The 19123-nt window shown below is 40.5% G+C and overlaps 1 protein-coding gene across 5 annotated transcripts in view; it reads right to left on the bottom strand.

Moving 5' to 3' along the window:
• MTUS2 (microtubule associated scaffold protein 2) overlaps positions 1-19123 on the bottom strand; it is a 702116-nt gene that overhangs the window by 74766 nt on the left and 608227 nt on the right. Inside the window, exon 1 of one of the 5 annotated variants that reach the window (XM_032294823.1) lies at positions 403-691. The exons of the other annotated variants lie outside the window; for them this stretch is intronic. Within the exon in view, the coding sequence (XP_032150714.1) occupies positions 403-456 (54 nt within the window). The 5' untranslated portion in view covers positions 457-691. Of the gene's footprint in view, positions 1-402; positions 692-19123 lie in introns of those variants that run through there. 5 annotated transcript variants of the gene reach the window in all.

Raw genomic sequence — 19123 nt, 5'->3', positions numbered from 1 at the left:
ACTTGGCGAAGAAATACATGCCTAACTAATCTAAAATCCCCAATGGAACGTCTTAGGTTACACAGGTACATTAAAATGCATTACGAATATTCTAAAGATCTCTTGGCAGTTTTGATTTCAAGATGTTGGAGCAGAATCCTACTATTTCAGGAAAATGCAACAGTTACATTTGAGACTGCAGGAATACCGAATTATGTAAGGCACTGCAGAGTACGTGAGACCAAATGTTTCTGTGAACACCACTCACAATTCAGCACATTGGAACGAGTAAAGGGAGCCTCCTGTTCACCAACAAAGCGCACACGCATGCTAGGGGGACAGGCACAGAGGTGGCTGGCTCGCGGCTTTCTCTCTGCCCTTGCAAAGGAGGAGGGGAAAGAAGAGAGAGGGAAGGCAAAGTACCGTCTTGTCCAGGCACTGAAGGCAGTTATAAGGCTTGCAGCAGCAATGGCCCATCCCGGCAGGCTGGCTGGCAAGGGGACCTCCTTCATTCAACGTGTCAGCGGGCAACTCCTAAGCCGAGGTACTGACACACACTGGCGAAAGGGGCGCGCCGCTGGGAGCTGTCACAACTTCCATGTGGTCGCCTTGGCTACCTTATTTCTCCTAAACTTCAGGAATCCAAGAAGCAGAGGAATGAGAGGACGAGGAGAGCAGGGCAGCAGCGATCGGATCTTGCTGCTGCGGGAGGGAGGGCGGGCGGGAGCTAGGAAGGGAGGGGACGGGGGGAGGGAGGGTCACTTTGCCACTGGAATCCTCGGGGTGAGGCAAATCAATACTCGGGTAACAACAGAGCATTTTCCAATGCTGGCTCCTTAAGAGGACACAGCCAGCCTGCTCTCTGCTGGGTGCGAGGCAGCTCCCAGCCCTCCCCTTGCGGGGATGCGCCTCCGCACCGCGCAGACACGCCTGGAGCGGATGCAGGAAACACAAAAGGCGAGCCTGGGCTTCAGGGCACTGCCTGGGGACGCCCGAAAGGGCTGCCAGGGCTTGGCTCTGCTGCAATCCTAGCTCCTATTTTTCTGGGAAGTAAAAATATTTATAAACATGCTGTATATGGCTTCTCCCATGAAACTCTTCTCAGAATATTTGTTGCTAATGGGAACCACCAATTGCTCATTTTCTAATTTGCATGCCATGAACAATTTTTTTTTGCCTTATTTGATGAAATCTTCATATTTAAAATATCACTGTGAAATTGCTTGCCTAGGCTGACATACACACACCATTCAATTGGCTTGAGTAATTAAAATTGGGGTTTGGGCAGGTATTTCTCCTAGGCAAATTGGCATAAAAGACTTTAAAAGACTTGGTCTTTCTAGTTTTTCACACAGTTAAAAATCAGAAAGGGAAAGAATCAGGGAGCAAAAGTTTGTTTTGTTTTCTCAAAAAAGACTTGGTGTTTACAAATATATTTACGTAATCCTGCAAGTAAAAGAAGCAAATATTTACATGATGGATTGTATATGCCCTGATATTTCAGAGGAGAAATCCTGAAATTTCTCATGTTTATAAATAGACAATTATATTTTTGCCCACTACATTGCCTAAGGCTGTAAACAGACAATAGTTGTTAAAACTAGATGATTTTACTAACTTAACAGATTTTCCGAGCAGATTTTAATCAGGTACTATAGGCTTGGAAAAAGGAAAGTATTTAGTGATCAAATAGGAACAGACTGGAATGTTTGCCTTAAACTTGAAGGAATAAACTGAAGCCCTTCTTTAAAGCTAACAGGCAAATTAGCATAATCCTTCAGGAAGCCGATTTGGCTGTACCTGTCAAAATATTAAATGTACGCACACCTTGACCCAATATATCCACATCTACGCTATAACAATACTGACATAAATGTACAAGTGGGTATGCATAAGGGTCTTCAATTTGGGGAATATTTTAGATTTTTCAATGCCTTTCTATTATATGGAAAGATAATACATTGTTGACTGAGAAAGAAAATTTTTATTAAAAAAAAAAAAACCAAAGCAAACATACACATTTGCATATGTTGGAAGTAAAGCTTTGGAAAGATACACACATTCATGTAACCGCAGCGGACCCTTGAGGAATGGAAAACAGGAGGGCATGAATTTCTACTTTCTACCCTCTCATGAGCATATTTTATTTTTACTGTTTTAAAACAAAGTATGTCAGGGAAAAGGCAAGAACCCCCATCTGGACTCCGTGATGTTGTGAGGTCCAGAGCTGCCTCTCGCTCACTCAGGTTAATGCTCCTTGGCAGTGAGCTTGGGCAGACCTCTCAGAGGGAGAGAAGTTCACAGTACCTTGAGTTCAAACCTGGGCTGAAAGCTGTTCCTAGGGCTTTGAAATCTGTGATAAAAACTTTATGTTGCAAAAAGTGGTGGCTTAGTATAGCCCCCAATGCTCACAGCAGCATTATTCGCATTCGCCAAAAGATGCAAGCAACCAGAATGTCCACCAACAGATGAATGGATAAACCAGATGTGATGTATGCATGCAGTGGAACATTAGTCAGCCTTAAAAAGGAAGGAAATGCTGACAGGTGCTACAACATGGATGAAACTTGAGGATATCATGTTAAGTGAAATACGCCAGTCACAAAAGGACAAATAGTGGTACGATTCCACTTATATGAAGTACTTAGAGTGGCCAAATTCACAGACACAGAAAGTGGAATGGTGGTTGCCAGGGGCTGGGGGCAGGGAGAGGTAGGGAATTGTTCAATGAATACAGAGTTTTCGTCTTAGAAGATGAAGAGTTCTGGAGACAATGCAAATATACAGACTGTCCCCCACTTTTGATGGTTCCATTTATGACTTTTCCACTTTACGATGGTGACACATTCAGAATACTCCTCGATTTACAATGGGGCTATAGCAGAATAAATCCCTCATAAATTGAAAATACCATTCAGTTGAAAGTGCATTTTCATAACCCTGTTGTAAGTTGAGGATCATCTGTACTTAATACTAAACTGTACACTCAAAAATAGTTAAGAAGAGGAATTTTTTGTTATATTTTATCACAGTTTTTCTAAAAGAGAAGTGGTATCTTGCATTTACCTGGAGGCAAACAGCTCCTAAGCTGCAGGTACGGACTGAATCAAGACAGAGCAAAGCCCCATTAGGGATGGAGCCAGGCGGGGTGGGAAGGCCTGCAAAGTTAAGCTCCCTACATTGATTTAAAAAATGCTTTCTTCCAGCGCAGTTATCTTCCTGCAGATAGTTCCCCTTAGGAAACAGGTTTTTTCCTAATTACCGTTTAGAGTGCACCATACTAGAAAATTGCTTCTTATTCTTAGGAGATGTATGAGAGGCCTTGCTGACCAGTTGCTCATAGGAGATAAGTGTGAGACTGGAGGAGCTACACAAAAAGAGGTGATTTTCAGCTTCTCTTCTGGGGCACAGAGGGCACTGAAGGGCATGGCACTTCCGTAGTTCAGTCCTTCCTACATGGTTGAAATCGCACACGTACTATGATCTCAGTGCACACGACCCAGATTTTGAGAAATGTGTTTGTGTTCCATAATTGTGCCTTGTTTGTTTCCTCTACATGCTATGAAAATTACAAACGTACTGAAAAATAGAGATAAATACCAAAGGTCTTCATATTCCTATTTCCAGGTTCAACAGTCATCAAGGTGTGGGCACACTTATTTCATCTTTCCTTTTCTATTTTTATTTTTCTTTACATACCCCTCACCCCAATTCAGCAATGACCAAAACTGTTACCTTATTTTCATTTGTCCCTTGCCTTTCTTTTTTAAAGTATTTTTTCCTTTTCCTTTTTTTTTTTCTTTTTTTTGTTGTTGAGACAAAGCTGCACTCTGTCACCCAGGCTGGAGTGTAGTGGTGCCATCTCAGCTCAATGCAAACTCCGCCTCTTAGGTTCACGTGATTCTCCTGTCTCAGCCTCCTGAGTAACTGGGATTACAGGAGCTCGCCACGATGCCTTGCTAATTTTTATATTTTTAGTAGAAATGGGGGTTCACCATGTTGGCCAGGCTGGTCTCGAACTCCTGACCTCAAGTGAACTGCCCACCTTGGCCTCCCCAACTGCTGGGATTACAGGTGTGAGCCACCACACCTGGTCTGTTAAAGTATTTCTATGTTAAAGTATTTCTAAGCAAAGCCCTATAGACTTTAGTATGCATTGCTAAAAATTATGAACATTTTCTTACATAACCACAATGCCATTAAAACAATAAAACTGACAATTATTCCTTGGTATCCAACACCTAGCTCATAGAAAAAATTTGGCTGGTTTCTAAAAAAAAAAAAAAAAAAAAAAAAGTTTTTTTTTCTGGTTTCTTTGTTTGAATCAGGACCCAAACGAGGCCCACATATTACATCAGGTTTTTAGTCTCTCCGGTCTTCTATGAACGGCAATCCCCACCCCTCCTCTCCTTTCATTGCCATACCAATGACTTGTTCAGAAACTGGGTCAGCCACCCTGTAGAATGTCCTACATGCTGGATTTGCCTCTTTGTTTCTCTGTAATGTCACTTCACCTGTTCCTGCATCCCTGTAAGTGAAATTTAGCTCTCAAATCTGGGTTAGATTCAAACTCAGTTTTGGGGATAACGTCTTAAAACTGATGTTAAGTGATGCCATGAGGATCATGTTGCCTTCCGTGGGGAAGCACCTGTCTGGGTGTTCCAATTTTAGTGAGCTGGAGTGGATCCGGATGTGACAGCTTCATCTCCATTGCAAAATTCCCCTTCACCCTTTCATATAATGGCTTCATTTGTTAATAATTATTACCTGAATCAATTATTTCACTGGGGACTGCAACATAATGTTCTGATTATTTTTGTCTTTTTGCATTTATTAGATGGAATTTTTCCTCATCAACTGGGATGACTTTCTTTGATACACATTTTTAAATTGATACATATTTATACATATTTATGGAGCACATGTTATATTTTGATACATGCATATAAGATGTAATAATCAAATCAGAGTAATTAGGATATCCAACACTGCAAATATTTATCATTTCTTTATGTTGGGAACATTCCAAAACTTCTCTTCTAGCTATTTTGAAATATACAATAAATTATTGTTGGCCGGGCATGGTGGCTCACACCTATAATCCCAGCACTTTGGGAGACCAAGGTGGGCAGATCACTTTGAGGTCAGGAGTTTGAGACCAGCCTGGTCAACATGGTGAAACCCCGTCTTTACTTAAAAAAAAAAATACAAAAATTAGCCAGGCATGGTGGTGGGTACTTATAATCCCAGCTATTCAGGAGGTTGAGGCAGGAGAGTCCCTTGAACCCGGGAGGCAGAGGTTGCAATGAGCTGAGATCATGCCATTGCATCCTAGCCAGGCAACAAGAGCGAGACTCCATCTCAAAAAAAAAAAAAAAAAAAATTACTGTTAACTCTAGTCACCCTACTGTGCTATGGAACACTAGAATTTACTCTATCTAACTATGTGTTTGTACAACTAGGGCAATTTTAATTTCCTGCAATACAATTTGTACGGGAAGGGCAGGGTAAATGCCTAATCATTACCTTTTTTTTTTGAAATGGAGTTTCGCTCTTGTTACCCGGGCTGGAGTGCAATGTGACAATCTCGGCTCACTGCAACCTCCGCCTCCTGGGTTCAAGCAATTCTCCTGCCTCAGCCTCCCGAGTAGCTGGGACTACAGGCTTGTGCCACCATGCTCAGCTAATTTTTGTATTTTTAGTAGAGACAGGGTTTCACCATGTTGACCAGGATGGTCTCGATTTCTTGACCTTGTAATCCACCCTCCTTGGCCTCTCAAAGTGCTGGGATTATAGGCGTGAGCCACAGTGCCCGGCCATCATTACCTTTTAAGGGCCAATTTCTTGAATGAAGACTTGGTATGGAAATGGTACCCAATGAGGTTGTTACTGAGATTGTTGGTTGTTTCCTCTCACCTTTTAAAAATATCATTATAAATTATAAACTCATGTTTTTATTTTTACATACACCATATGATTGAGTCTATCGCACTAATTACCGTTTTTAGATGCTCAGTGTAAAAACGGTATGTCCCCTCCTTGGCCTGCAGCCCTTCTTGTTGGCCCCTCTGTCCTTTTGACACAACTCATTTGTCTCCCTTCCTTGCTTCCTGATACAAGATATCCTAGCCTCATCTTGTGTATTTCCTCCTCCAGATGTGGAGTCATCCATCCTTGATAGGAGACCTGGTTCCTTCTAGCTGGGAATGATAATTAGGTACCACAGAAATGGATGCTCTTTGTTGTCTTTTGAGAGCCACAGGAAGGAAGTGAGATTTCCTTTGAAGGAAGTGAGCCTTCCCACAGACAAAATGGCCTTTGAAGAAGTCACTGAAATCAGCATGGGGCCTTGGGCTGGGATGAGAAGGAAGCAATGCCTTCTCTCCGAGCTTTCAGAGGCTAGGGCCTAAATTCCAGGTAGAGGAAAAATGCTCAGCAAAATTCATTGAGAGACAAAACTGGTCCCGATAATATGGTGGCAAGCTAAGGGCCAGATAGGGAGGTCCGTTCTGAATAAAACTTCTCCAGGGACTCGCCCGAATGCTTGGATAGCTGAAAAAATGACTAAGCTCATAGGCAAATACAATGAAGGTTTGGGCTGTTGTCATTTGGCATAAAAAGAAACCGTACAATTAAAAACTAGGGGCTGGGTGTGGTGGCTCACACCTGTAATCCCAGCACTTTGGGAGGCCGATGCAGGTGGATCACCTGAGGTCAGGAGTTCAAGATCAGCCTGGCCAACATGGTGAAGCCCCCTCTCTACTAAAAATACAAAAATTAGCCAGGCATGGTGGTGCACACCTGTGATCCCATTACTGGGGAAGCTAAGGCAGGAGAATTGCTTGAACCCAGGAGTTAGAGGTTGCAGTGAGCTGAGATCATGCCACTGCACTCAGCCTGGGCAACAGAGCGAGACTTCATCTAAAAAAAAAAGAAAAAGAAAAAGAAACCATGACCTCACAGGCTCATGAAATTTGGGATATTTTGTCTCCCAATATTTAAAAGTTTGAGGTGATTTTTATTCCTGGCATATTTTCTTGCATTGAAGTAGCAACAAACATTTAGAAAAGTCATAGGAAAGCCTAAATGGTGGATCTCCTTGGAGAAAACTTTATGAACACCATGTTTTGGGGCAATAACTAATTATAAGCATTACCTGATGGACAACAGATGCCCAGCCCTGTGCTTCTGGCTTGCGCACAGTATCTCACGTAACTCTCACAAAACTCTGTGAGATAAGCACTATTATCATCTCCATTTTACAGATGAGCAAATGAGGCTCTGAGGTTGCACAACCTGTCAGGTGTGCATAAAGCCAGGAAGTGATCATGTGGGGCTGTGAACTCGGGTCTAACTCTAAAGCTTATGTCCTAAGCCACTGTGCTTTACTAACTGCATTGTAATTTTGAAAACCTTCCACCTCCATGGCCTATAGAACTACAGGCTTGTGTGATAACCTGGACAAGGAATCTGGACATAGGCAAATGTAAAAGGAACACATAAATGGAACTGCCCCACATTTTTCTACCTTGAGCAAGAACCTCTATTTCAATGCTTCATAAAAAGTACATTTACAAACAAATATACAAACAACTTTAAAAACTGACATAGTAGCCAGGTGCCGTGGCTTATGCCTGTAATCCCAGCACTTTGGAAGGCCAAGGTGGGCAGACCACGAGGTCAGGAGTTTGAGACCAGCCTGGTCAACATAGTGAAACCCTGTCTCTTCTAACAATACAAAACTTAGCTGGGCATGGTGGCGGGCACCTGTAATCCCAGCTACTCAGGAGGCTGAGGCAGGAGAATCATTGGAACCCTGGAGGCAGGGGTTGCAGTGAGCCAAGATCGCACCATCACACTCCAGCCTGGGCAGCAGGGCAAGACTCCTTCTCAAAGAAACAAGCAAACAAACAAACACCTGACATAGTAAAAACATGCATGTCAATGTTAAAATATTCAATTTTATTAGTTCTGTTTCTTTGTCTTCCTTAAATTTGGAATTCCTTTCCTTTCCCAGCCCTCTATCATCCCCGTCAGGCTCAAGTTTCCTTGGCTTAAATTCTGTTCACTAGTATTCCTTAGCACCACCTTACTTCCTCCAGGGCTTCTGCCCAATCCTCCAGTTTGGAGTGAATTCCCTCTTTCTCTGTGATTCCATGAATTCCATATGCTCTTTCCCCAGGATTTCCTGCCTGACATCATAATAACTGTTTACCTTTGTCTTCTGCAAGGTATCACAGCTTCTTTGCTATGCCACACTCACGCTTACACCAGGACACCTGTGACCTGCCTTGAAGACAGGTCTCCATGAACATTCCCTGAGGCAATGCAGGATGGGACCTTGAAGGAGTCAAAGCCAAAGGTGGCTTTGTGGCAGAGGCATTTTGGTGTTCTGTGCAGTCTGTGAGCCTTGGTACCATTGACAGGAGGTCAAAGAGACAAAAACCGTATCACAGTCTCACTATTTATTTCAAGAGAAAAACCACGAAAAATGATCATGAAAGAGTCTCTTACCGATTGTCAAGGCAACCATCTGTTATTTGGATTCCTCCACCCAAGCCCCTCCTTTTTCCACGCATCTAAAACATGAGCAGGAGCTATAGGGCTGGATCTTAGCAAAGAGGACTGCCAGGGCAAGGAAAATATGCACAGCTTTTACCAAACACAATACATCTGGATTTTAATGAGATGAGAATGGGCTGCAAAGGGAAAACAGAAAACAGAGATCTTCCAGCTGGGAATGATGGGTGGTTACGATCATCTACACACAGACAATAGATGCTCTGAAGCAACTTTGATGTAATAACCAGGATTTAGAAAATTAAGACAGAAAAAAGAAGAGAGAAGTGGCATACGTGTTTTTGTGTTATATGTTCTCAGATACTTGTTAAAAGAGAACTAAAAAAATTTCATTTTTCTATAACACCCAGATAGGAAGGTTGCTACTGATGTAAGATAATCTTTTTTTTTCTCATCTGTTAGTCTTTGACAGTACCCTTTTTTTCCCTTTTAAGTCAGTGACTAGGATGATTGCAGGAGAGACAGCCTCCTTAAGTTTCTGCATTACATGCTGAGGAGCTGACTAGTCTCAAAAGAGAAGTGAAATTCAAAATTATATTTATTAGCTGGATAAGTAGGTTGGACAAGATTGGACAATTGATAGGTAGGCTCGGATAGAAGGATGGGAAGCAGCTGGCAGAGCCCCCAAGTGCATCTGTCTATTTGACATGTATTAGATAGAAAGGATGAACCATAAGCTGAATATCAACCAACATTGTGACTGTTGCTATAAAGAAAGAATGCAGGCCAGGTGTGGTGGCTCATGCCTGTAATCCCAGCACTTTGGTAGGCCGAGGCAGGCGATCACTTGAGGTGAGGAGCTTCAGACCAGCCTCGCCAACATGGTGAAACCCTCCATCTACTAAAAATACAAAAATTTTCTGGGCGTGGTGCCAGGTGCCTCTAATCCTAGCTACTGGGGAGACTGGGCAGGAGAATCGCTTGAACCTGGGAGGCAGAGGTTGCAGTGAGCTGAGATCGCACCACTGCACTCCAGCCTGGGGGACAGAGTGAGACTCTATCTCAAAAAAAAAAAAAAAAAAAAAAAAAAAAAAAAAAAAGGAATGGAAGAAAAAGAGAGCAGTTTCAACATAGGGATTGATTTCAGTTTGATTTTCAGTTGGGTGATTTTGGGTAGGTCGCTTACTCTCTCAGAGCCTCAGTTTTCTTCTCTATAAGATGGAGATAAAACTATCTAATATATAAGGTTTCTGGAGCTGGTTCTATAATTTGATTAGATTTGAAAATGCTGACGACTCTATTTCTAGTAGAAGAGAGCACTGATAGTCCACATCTGAACTGTTTATGGAAAGATGCAAAATTTCAGCATTGATACTCCTTACCAGCCACTTACAAGAAGCAAGGCTGCCACTGTATGTGACACTTTCAAAAAATTTTTTTTAAATGAATGAACATAGTGCTGTTGGCTGGTTGCTCCTGATGTCACTAGACACAGTAGTGCAAGAAAAGGATGAGCTCAGGGATTCAAATTTCCAGCTCCAGAGTTGCCTAAATAACCTAAGAGCTTCAACATGTGCCCTGAGGAAGACCCTTATCCTTTTAACTGCAGGGCTGACATTGCTGAAACCCAAACAAAAAATTTCATCCTGTGATGGCTGCATGACAACACAAGCTGAACCCCAGCTACAGTAACTACTGTCTACTTTTAAAGTGGAAGCACTGCTTTGGAAGGAATGGGAGTCCGTGAACTGGTTTGGAGACATGTGGGAAGGCCCTGATGAAACTGAGGACATGGATGAGTGTTCTGATCAGTGTTCTTTGCAAGTGGGAGAGGTCTCCTCAGCTCTGACAGAATTGGTCCCCTACCTCCAATGGAAGTGGCCTCCCTAACCCCAGAGGAAGTGGCCTTCCCACCTTTAGTGGTATTGGCCTCTCCACCTCCAGCCTTTCCGCCTCTGTTCTGAGGGTATTAACCCTGCACTACTTGAGGAAAGTGTCATGGCCTCTCTCGAGGCAGGTGCTGTGCAACACAACGGTGACTCTCCCCAGGATCTGCCCCCACCCCTCCTCTTTGCTTCTAGACCTATAACGAGACTCGAGTCCCAGCAGGTGCATAAAGATGAGGTACAATGTATGACTCATGAGGAAGGGCATGGCATTCTAAAGGAACGACTTGATTTTTCTAATTTATACAGACAGAATTCCAAGGGGCATGTATAAAGATGGATGAATAATGGTGGAAGAAACAAAGTTGGATGAGGCTGAATTTATTGATAGGGGCTCACTAAGCAGAGATTCTGCATTTAATGTCGCCGCTTGAGGAGTCCAAAAGGGCTCTAACAGTTTGGCTGGCTGAAACACGAACCAAAAGGTAGCCCTTAGCTAGTGAACTCAACATGCTGGCCACGCCTTGGTTTAATGTAGAGAAAGGGATTCAAAAGCTGAGAGACACTGACATGTCAGAGGGGATTTGCCACTTGAGACCTACCCACACACACCGGGAGGGTCTAGAAGGCAGACGTTTCACCACAACTGTGAGAAATAAATCTGTGAAGGGAGCTCCAGCATCCTAGAAGAGCTCTGTGATCCTTCTTCCTCATAGGTCAGACCTCACAGTCACTGGGCTGGGGACCCTAAATCCAGCAGGGTAAGTGAACCCGAGGGAAGCAGGGGTCAGGTGGTGGCAGTCAGCTGCTAAAGGCAAGATAGGTATGGTTATGAGGGACTGTGTGAAATTCTCTTCCCAGGTCCACAAGGGGCGTGGTTTCAAAGGCAGAAATTTCCCAGCCTTCATTCACGTCCCCATCTGGGGACCAGAGTTCTTTGTCTAGCTTTTGCGAGGCAGGCTAGGTAGACTGCCCAGGTGAGCTTCCTTTGCCTAAAAAGCCCACCAAAAGCCTTGGAAGGAGGGGCTCTATTGGAGCCAGGCAGCCAATCCAGCATCAAAGTCAAAGATCCCTCACTCCAGAGAAAGTTTGGAAAAGCTCCTCTCACTGGACGAAAACTTAAATGGGGCAGGAGTAACTGCAGGGTTAAATTCCCCTTACTCCTTTACCTATACGGATTTCCCTCTCTGGGATCCCCTTCCATGACAGTGTGGGAGCGCTCTCTCTCTCTCTCTCTCTCTTTCTCTTTCTCTCTCTCTCTCTCTCTCTCTGCCTAATAACTCGCTTTTCTGCAAAGCTCTTTGGGTCCGATATTTACTTAAACAATATCGCCATGCCACCTGGGTCTCCTACCCATTCTTGGATGAGTGAGAGCCCAAGGACCTGGAAAAAAACACAGGGAACAGGGAACAGTGAGCGTCACTGGAATGCCCCGCAGCCCTGCTCCTGACCCCCGGTTACAGTTACCGTCATAGACAGTAGAGTCCAAACCGCAATCAGAATAGTCTAACTCATGCAGAACTATGGAAGTTGGCTAGCTGATCATGATATTCCTAGAAGTGAAACAGATAGGAAGTAGATTAAATTCTTACTTGCTGATCTGTATGAGTAGAAAAGTTCTAGGTCACGTGAACAAAGTCTAACCTTAATCACAAAAACAGAGGGTCATGGCCACTCAGTCAATTCCCAGACTTGGGCCAGTTTACAGACTCAGAACACTTTGAATGAAGGGGAAGCTGCAGATCCATGAGGAAATCCCTTCCTCAAGGTCCCCAATATACTATTGAAAATTTCTACTGAAAAATATAATATTTTTTCTAGCCTCTGCCAAAGGGACCTACTGCCTTTTACTGAGCTAATTATTCATCGGGAGAAAAGAAATAATTATATTTTTCAGGGACTGCTGGACACTGGCTCTGAGCTGACACTAATTCCGGGAGACCCCAAACATGACTGTGGCCTACCAGTTAGAGCAGGGGCTTATGGAGGTCAGGTGAGCAACGGAGCTTTAGCTCAGGTCAGGAAATACAGGCAAGACAAAAGAGTCCCAAAAAATCAAGACACAAATCCCTTGTTCCAGCCACCTCTCAACTCCACTAAAAAGTCTGAACTTTGTTCCATGACAAAAGGCACCAAATTAGGAATCTTAAAAAGCAACTCAATACTACAGAAATAAATAGAAAAAAATTGAACAAACAGATACAGAGTTATTATAAAGAATTAGAAAATAAGATCCAACACACCTCGACTGCTGAAAATTTCTTCCAAGAAAACAGCCATGAAGCAAGAACATTCAAAATGAGCTAAATATACTAAACTAGCATTTGGGATATGAAAAAAAAAATACAATAAAACTAAAAAATAAAAACCAAAGAATAGAAATGGACAGAGAACAAACAAAAATAAAGGATTAATTTAGGAAAGCAATGAAGTTTTGTAAAAGACCAAGTTATCTCAAAAATGAAGATTAAATTACAAGGTACCCAAAGTAAGATAAACTAAAATGAAAATGTACTAAGGGGCATTTTAAAAGGCAGAAAAACAACTAAGAACATAAAGATGAGAAAAAGAAAAGAATATCAAGGGTTATAGGGTAAACAGAGAAAATGGAAAACAAAGAAGGATTAATACTTTCATAATTCAACCATCTGAAGAGAAAACAAACAAAAAAAAAACCAAAAACATGACATGGTTTGGATTTTGTCCTCTCTAAACCTCCTGTTGAAATATGGTCCCCAGTGTTGAAGGTGGGGCCTGGTGGGAGGTGTATGGGTCCTGGAGGCAATTCTCTCATGAATGGCTTGGAGCCCTCCCATGGTAAGGAGTTCCCAGGAGAGCTGGTTGTTTAAGGAGCCTACACTTCACCCTTCTCTCTCTTGTCCCCTTCCTCTTCATGTGACGCACTGGCGCCCCCTTCATCTTCTACCATGATTATAAGCTTCCTGAGGTCCTCACCTGAAGCCAAACAGATGCAGGTGCCATGCCTGTACACTGCAGAACTGTGAGCCATAAATCTCCAAATTATAAATTATCCAGCCTCAACTATTCCTCTACAGCAATGCAAAATAGACCAATACAAATGTTTAAAACTATAATTTAAGAAAACTTTTCAGGTAATTGAAACTTACTATTGAAAGGGCCCATGGGATACTTGGGAAAGTTAACCCAGAGTTAGCATCTTTAAGACCTATTAAACCCGTTAGAATTCAGAGACTGAAAAAAATAAAAATAAATAAATAAATAAAGACCTCTAGGCAAAAAGATCACTTAATTACAAGGGCAAAAGTATTAGATATTCAGAGCAAGACAATAGAGCAGTATTTTAAAACAGACAAATGAAAAACAGCTCAATGAAAGAAAATGTGGATCTTCATTTTATATAAAGTTAAGTTGTCCAAGTATCAAGGCTATTGAAAACCTCCAAAACACACAAAACCCTAGGGTATTTTGAAGCTGTAAGTTTTTCCTGAGGAAATGGACAGAGTATGAGCTTCATTCACCTGATAGGTGATGGGAAATTTTTCAGCAAAGAGACTGATAATAGCATGCATATATATATAATTGTAGATCTAAGACAAAAACGAAGTCAGAATGAAGGTTGAAGACTAATGTACAAATGCTATATGTCTTGACAAACAGAAATAATGCAACTAAAAACTGGTTAAGGGATGGAAGAGAGAATAAAGAGAGTAAAATAAACTCATAGGTTGTTGTAGAGGCAATAGGTGGGAGTTGAAGATACAATTAAAAACTGGCCGCTGGGTGCGGTGGCTCATGCCTGTAATCCCAGTACTTTGGGAGGCCAAGGAAGGTGGATCACCTAAGGTCAAGAGTTCAAGACCAGCCTGGCCAACATGGTGACACTCATCTCTACTAAAAATACAAAAAAAAAAAAAAAAAATTAGACAGGTATTGTGGCGAGTACCTGTAATCCCAGCTACTTGGGAGGCTGAGGCAGGAGAATCACTTGAACCTGGGAGGCAGAAGTTGCAGTGAGCCAAGATCGTGCCACTGTACTCCAGCCTGGGTGACAAGAGCAAAACTCCGTCTCAATCAAATTAACTCAAATCTGGCAAGCTAGGTGGTCAGAGGTTAACTAAGAAAATGGGACAATGGATATTCAAATATAAAGATAAGCATTAGGACAATAACAACAAACTTCTTAAATTTATTTTTCCATAATTGAAGAGTAAAGTATATGTCTTTAGAAAAAGAAACACAAGAAATATGACATAATATATATAATTATAAAACATTATGGTAGACTCAGACCAAACATATGATCCATCTCAATAATTCTAATGGACTAAAATCACCAATGGAAAGAAATACATTTGCAGTTCAGCTCACAATCTATAAGACTCAACTATATACAATATCCAAGATACATGAAACAAAGTGATTAAGAAGTCAAATTACAAATGGAGAGATAAAGAAATTCCAGGAAAATGGAAACAACAAGAAGGCAGAGGTAGCAATCTGATATCCAACAAATAAGGATTCAAGACTAAAATTGTTAAACAAGAATTATCACCTTTTAATGCTAAAAGCCAAAATCATAATGAAGATATAACACTTATAAATATTTGTGCTCCAAAAAACATGGTAGCCAACTTTATGAAGGAGTTTTCCTACCCTCGGTCCAAAATGGATCAAGTGGATTAAAAAACCCTCAACATAATCCATTATGTAAATCTTATAGCTATATGTTGAACCTCATACTTTGATGATAGTGAAAATATCTGTTTATCAAGTGCCTTGAAACCATTTATCAAAATTGATCACAAAGAAAATACTAGTAAGTTCCTTGAGTTAGAAATATTACAAACAACACACTGGGCACAATGCAAAAAGGAAAAAAAGAAATTAAGAACCAAAGCTAAAAACAAAAAGATCTTCCACCTAATAAATTTAGGAAGTCTCCTATTAAACAACTCTTGAGTGAAAGGGAAAATACAAACTGAAATTAAATAATTTGTAAAAAATAAAAAATAAACCCCAAACCCAAACATATGGGACACATTTAAGGCATACATCAGAGGAAAATTTATAGGCTGAAATATCTTCATAAGTAAAAAATTTAAAAATATGAAACAAATGACAAATACCTAGTTTAAAAATTAGAATACAACAAAATAAACCAAAAGGGAGCAATTAAAAGGAAATAATAAAGATAAAAGCGGAAATTAATAAAGTAGAGAATAGAAAACCAGTAGACTTACTTGAAAAACGTTAACAAAATAGCACTGCTAACTAACCTGAACAGGGAAAAAGAGAGAACATAAATGACAAAATAATAAACGACAAGGGAAAACAGAAAATAATTAACAATCATAAGATATTATATTTGAAATTCTATATTAAATAGATAAGGATATAGGTTCCCAAAATTGAGCCCATTAGAGAAAGCTGAAATAAAGCAAATTTCCCATAATATACCAAAACAATTATTAAACAATGATTGCATGCAAAAAGCATCATGCCCAAATATTTTCACCATAGTCTTCTACCAAACCTTCAAAGATGAGATAGTTCCAGGGTTCTATAAATTGTCCTTGAGCATTAAAAATGCAGAAGGCAAAATAATGTTCCCTTTCCCCTAAAAGATACCCACATCTGAATCCCCAGAACCTATAAGTATGTTATGTTGTACAGCAAAGAGGAATTTAGATTGCAGATAAAATTAAGTTTCTTAATCAGCTGAATTTACCTAGGGAGATTATTCTGGATTAACAAAGTGGGCCCCATGTAATTGTAACAGTCCTTAAATATGGAAGAGGGAAGGAAAGAATCAGTGTCAGACACATGTAACATGAGAAAAACTCAACCATTGCTGGCTTTGAAGATGGAAGAGGGCCATGAGTACAGAAATATGGGTAGCCTGAAGAAGCTGATAAACACAAGAAAGTAAATATTCCCCCAGAACCTCCAGAAAAGAATGCAACCTGCCAATATCCAGGTTTTAAGGTCAATGAGACCCACTTTGTACTGCTGACCTCCAGTGTTCTGGTTTTTGACGATTTGTTACAGCAACAAACAGAAACTAGTACAAAATAACAATTAAAAAATGAAGAAAAACTTCCTTATTCTTTTATTTCATCTTTTTTTTTTTCCTTTTAAATAGAAACAGGTACTCACTCTGTGGCCCAGGCTGGAGTGCAGTGACATGATCATAGCTCAGTATAACCTTGAATTCCTGGCCTTAAGCAATCCTCCTGCCTCAGTCTCCTGAGTAGCTAGAACTATAGTCACATGCAACCATGCCCAGCTAATTAAAAAAAATTTTTTTTTAAGATACAGGGTCTCCTTGTGTTGGCCAGGATGGTCTCAAACTCCTGTGCCTAAGCAATCCTCCTGTCCAGCCTCCCAAAGCTCTGGGAATTACAGGTATGAGTCATTGCACTTGGCCTTCCTTATTCTTTTAGTAAATTAAGTATGACCCAATTTTGATACTTAAACCTGATGAAACTCTACAAAAAGAGTAGAAAAAGGAAAACTGGAGGTCAATGTCACTCATGAATACAGATGCAAAGGACTATATAATAGCAAACATAATCTGACACCACAGAATGGAAATAATACACTGTGACCAATTGGGACTCATGCCAGTAATTTAAGGTTGGTTCCATATTAGAAACCAATACTGATAACTCTAAGGGGAATAATATTATTATCTTCATAGATGCTGACACTATAATCCCAACAATTTGGGAAGCCTAGGTGGGCAGGTCGCCTGAGGTCCGGAGTTTGAGACCAACCTGACCAACATGGAAAAACCTTATCTCTACTAAAAATACAAAATTAGCCGGACGTGGTGGTGCATGTCTGTAATCCCAGCTACTCGGGGGGCTGAGGCAGGAGAATCGCTTGAACCCGGGATTCGGAGGTTGCGGTGAGCTAAGATTGTGCCATTGCACTCCAGCCTGGGTGACAAGAGTGAAACTCCGGCTCAAAAAAAAAAAAGGAATTGAAGGATGTTTTCTTAACTTGATAAAACACCTTAATATGATGAAAATCCTTAGTTGTAAAGCCACTATTTTACTGAATGTGTAAACAATAGAAGAATTTGCATTCAAATCATAAACAAAAGGATTCCTACTGTCTCCACCACTATTCATGCTATACTAGTGGTATTAGCCAATGTAATTAGAAAAGAAATTAATTAGAGGCATAAGATTTGGTAAAAAAAAAAAAAAAAAAAGTAAAACAGTCTCTATTTTTACATAATATGATAATGTAACTGGAAACCCCTACAAAATCAACAGTCAATGATAAAACTGACTCAAACAGCACAATAATTCAATAAGGTAGCAAAATATAAAAGTAGCAAACATCAATAGCCTTCATATGCACAAACATGAACTATTTGGAGAACACAACAGAAGAGAAAGTCCAATTTACAAAGGCAGCAAAGAATATTAAATACACAGAGAGAAGCTCATGAAAAATATGCAAAACATCTCTGAGGAAAACTTTAAATAAGTCTGAAAAGACACAAAAGTAGACTTAGACAAATGAATGGAAATCATTTCCCGTTCTTGGAAGGATGACTCAGCATCACAAATAAAGATGTTAGTTCTCACTAAGCTAAATAAGTTTAATGTAATCTCTGCGAAAACAGCAACAAATCTGTGTTTTGTGGAGTTAGACACATTGATACTAAAGTTCATTTGGCAAAAGCAACACACATGCAAGAGTATTCAGAAAAATCAAGGAAAATTTATGCAAGGGGTCCATACCTATCAGACATTAAAACATACCACAAAACTTCTATAATTAAAACACTGTGGTACTAGCTTCTGTGTATACCATAGGCTGGTGGAACAGAACAGAAAGCTCAGAAATAGACCTGAGGACATATGGAAATTTATTATAAGATAAAGCTTGCATCTTAAATCACTGAAACAAAGATAAAAATTTTAATAAGTAGTGCCAGATAGCCATTTGAATAAAGATAAAATTAGGTCTAGATCTCACCCTGTGTCCCAGAACAAACTCCAAATGGATAAAGGATCTAAATCTCAAAATAAAACTATAGAAGTATCAAAAACAAAACAATCCCCTCCAAACCATGAGAGAATTTCTCTTTCAACAATAGTGTGGGGTCGGGCGCAGTAGCTCACGCCTATAATCCCAGCACTTTGGGAGGCCAAGGCAGGTGGATCACCTGAGATCAGGAATTCAATACCAGCCTCGCCAACATGGCAAAACCCCATCTCTATTAAAAATACAAAAACTAGTTGGGTGTGGTGGTATGTGCCTGTAACCCCAGGTACTCCAGAGGCTGAGGCACGAGGATTGCTTGAACTCAGGAGGTGGAGGCTGCAGTGAACCAAGATGGTGCCACTGCACTCCAGCCTGGACAACAGAATGAGACTCTGTCTCAAAAAACAAACAAACAAAAAATAACAGTGTGGGAAAGACTTTCTAACAATGACTACAAAAACTAATAATATGCAATAAAAAAACTAATAAATGTGACTATATGATTTTTTATAAGTTTGGATGATGAAAATTACCCTAGACATAGTCAAAAAATAACACACAAACTAGGAGAAAATGTTTGCACCATGTGTGATAAAGAGGTAATATCTGTAATATATAAAAACCTCTTCAAAATGACAAAACCAAGGATCAAAATTCCAATCAAAAACTTACAATAAATATAAAATGGCCCTTAAACATATAAAAATTGTTCTAAGTTTCATTATTATTATTATTATTTTTATTTGGAGACA

Source organism: Sapajus apella, unplaced genomic scaffold (genome assembly GCF_009761245.1).
Source record: "Sapajus apella isolate SASKATOON/1434 unplaced genomic scaffold, GSC_monkey_1.0 scaffold32, whole genome shotgun sequence".
NCBI classification, from domain to species: domain Eukaryota; kingdom Metazoa; phylum Chordata; class Mammalia; order Primates; family Cebidae; genus Sapajus; species Sapajus apella.
This window is presented reverse-complemented; position numbering and strand designations above follow the sequence as displayed.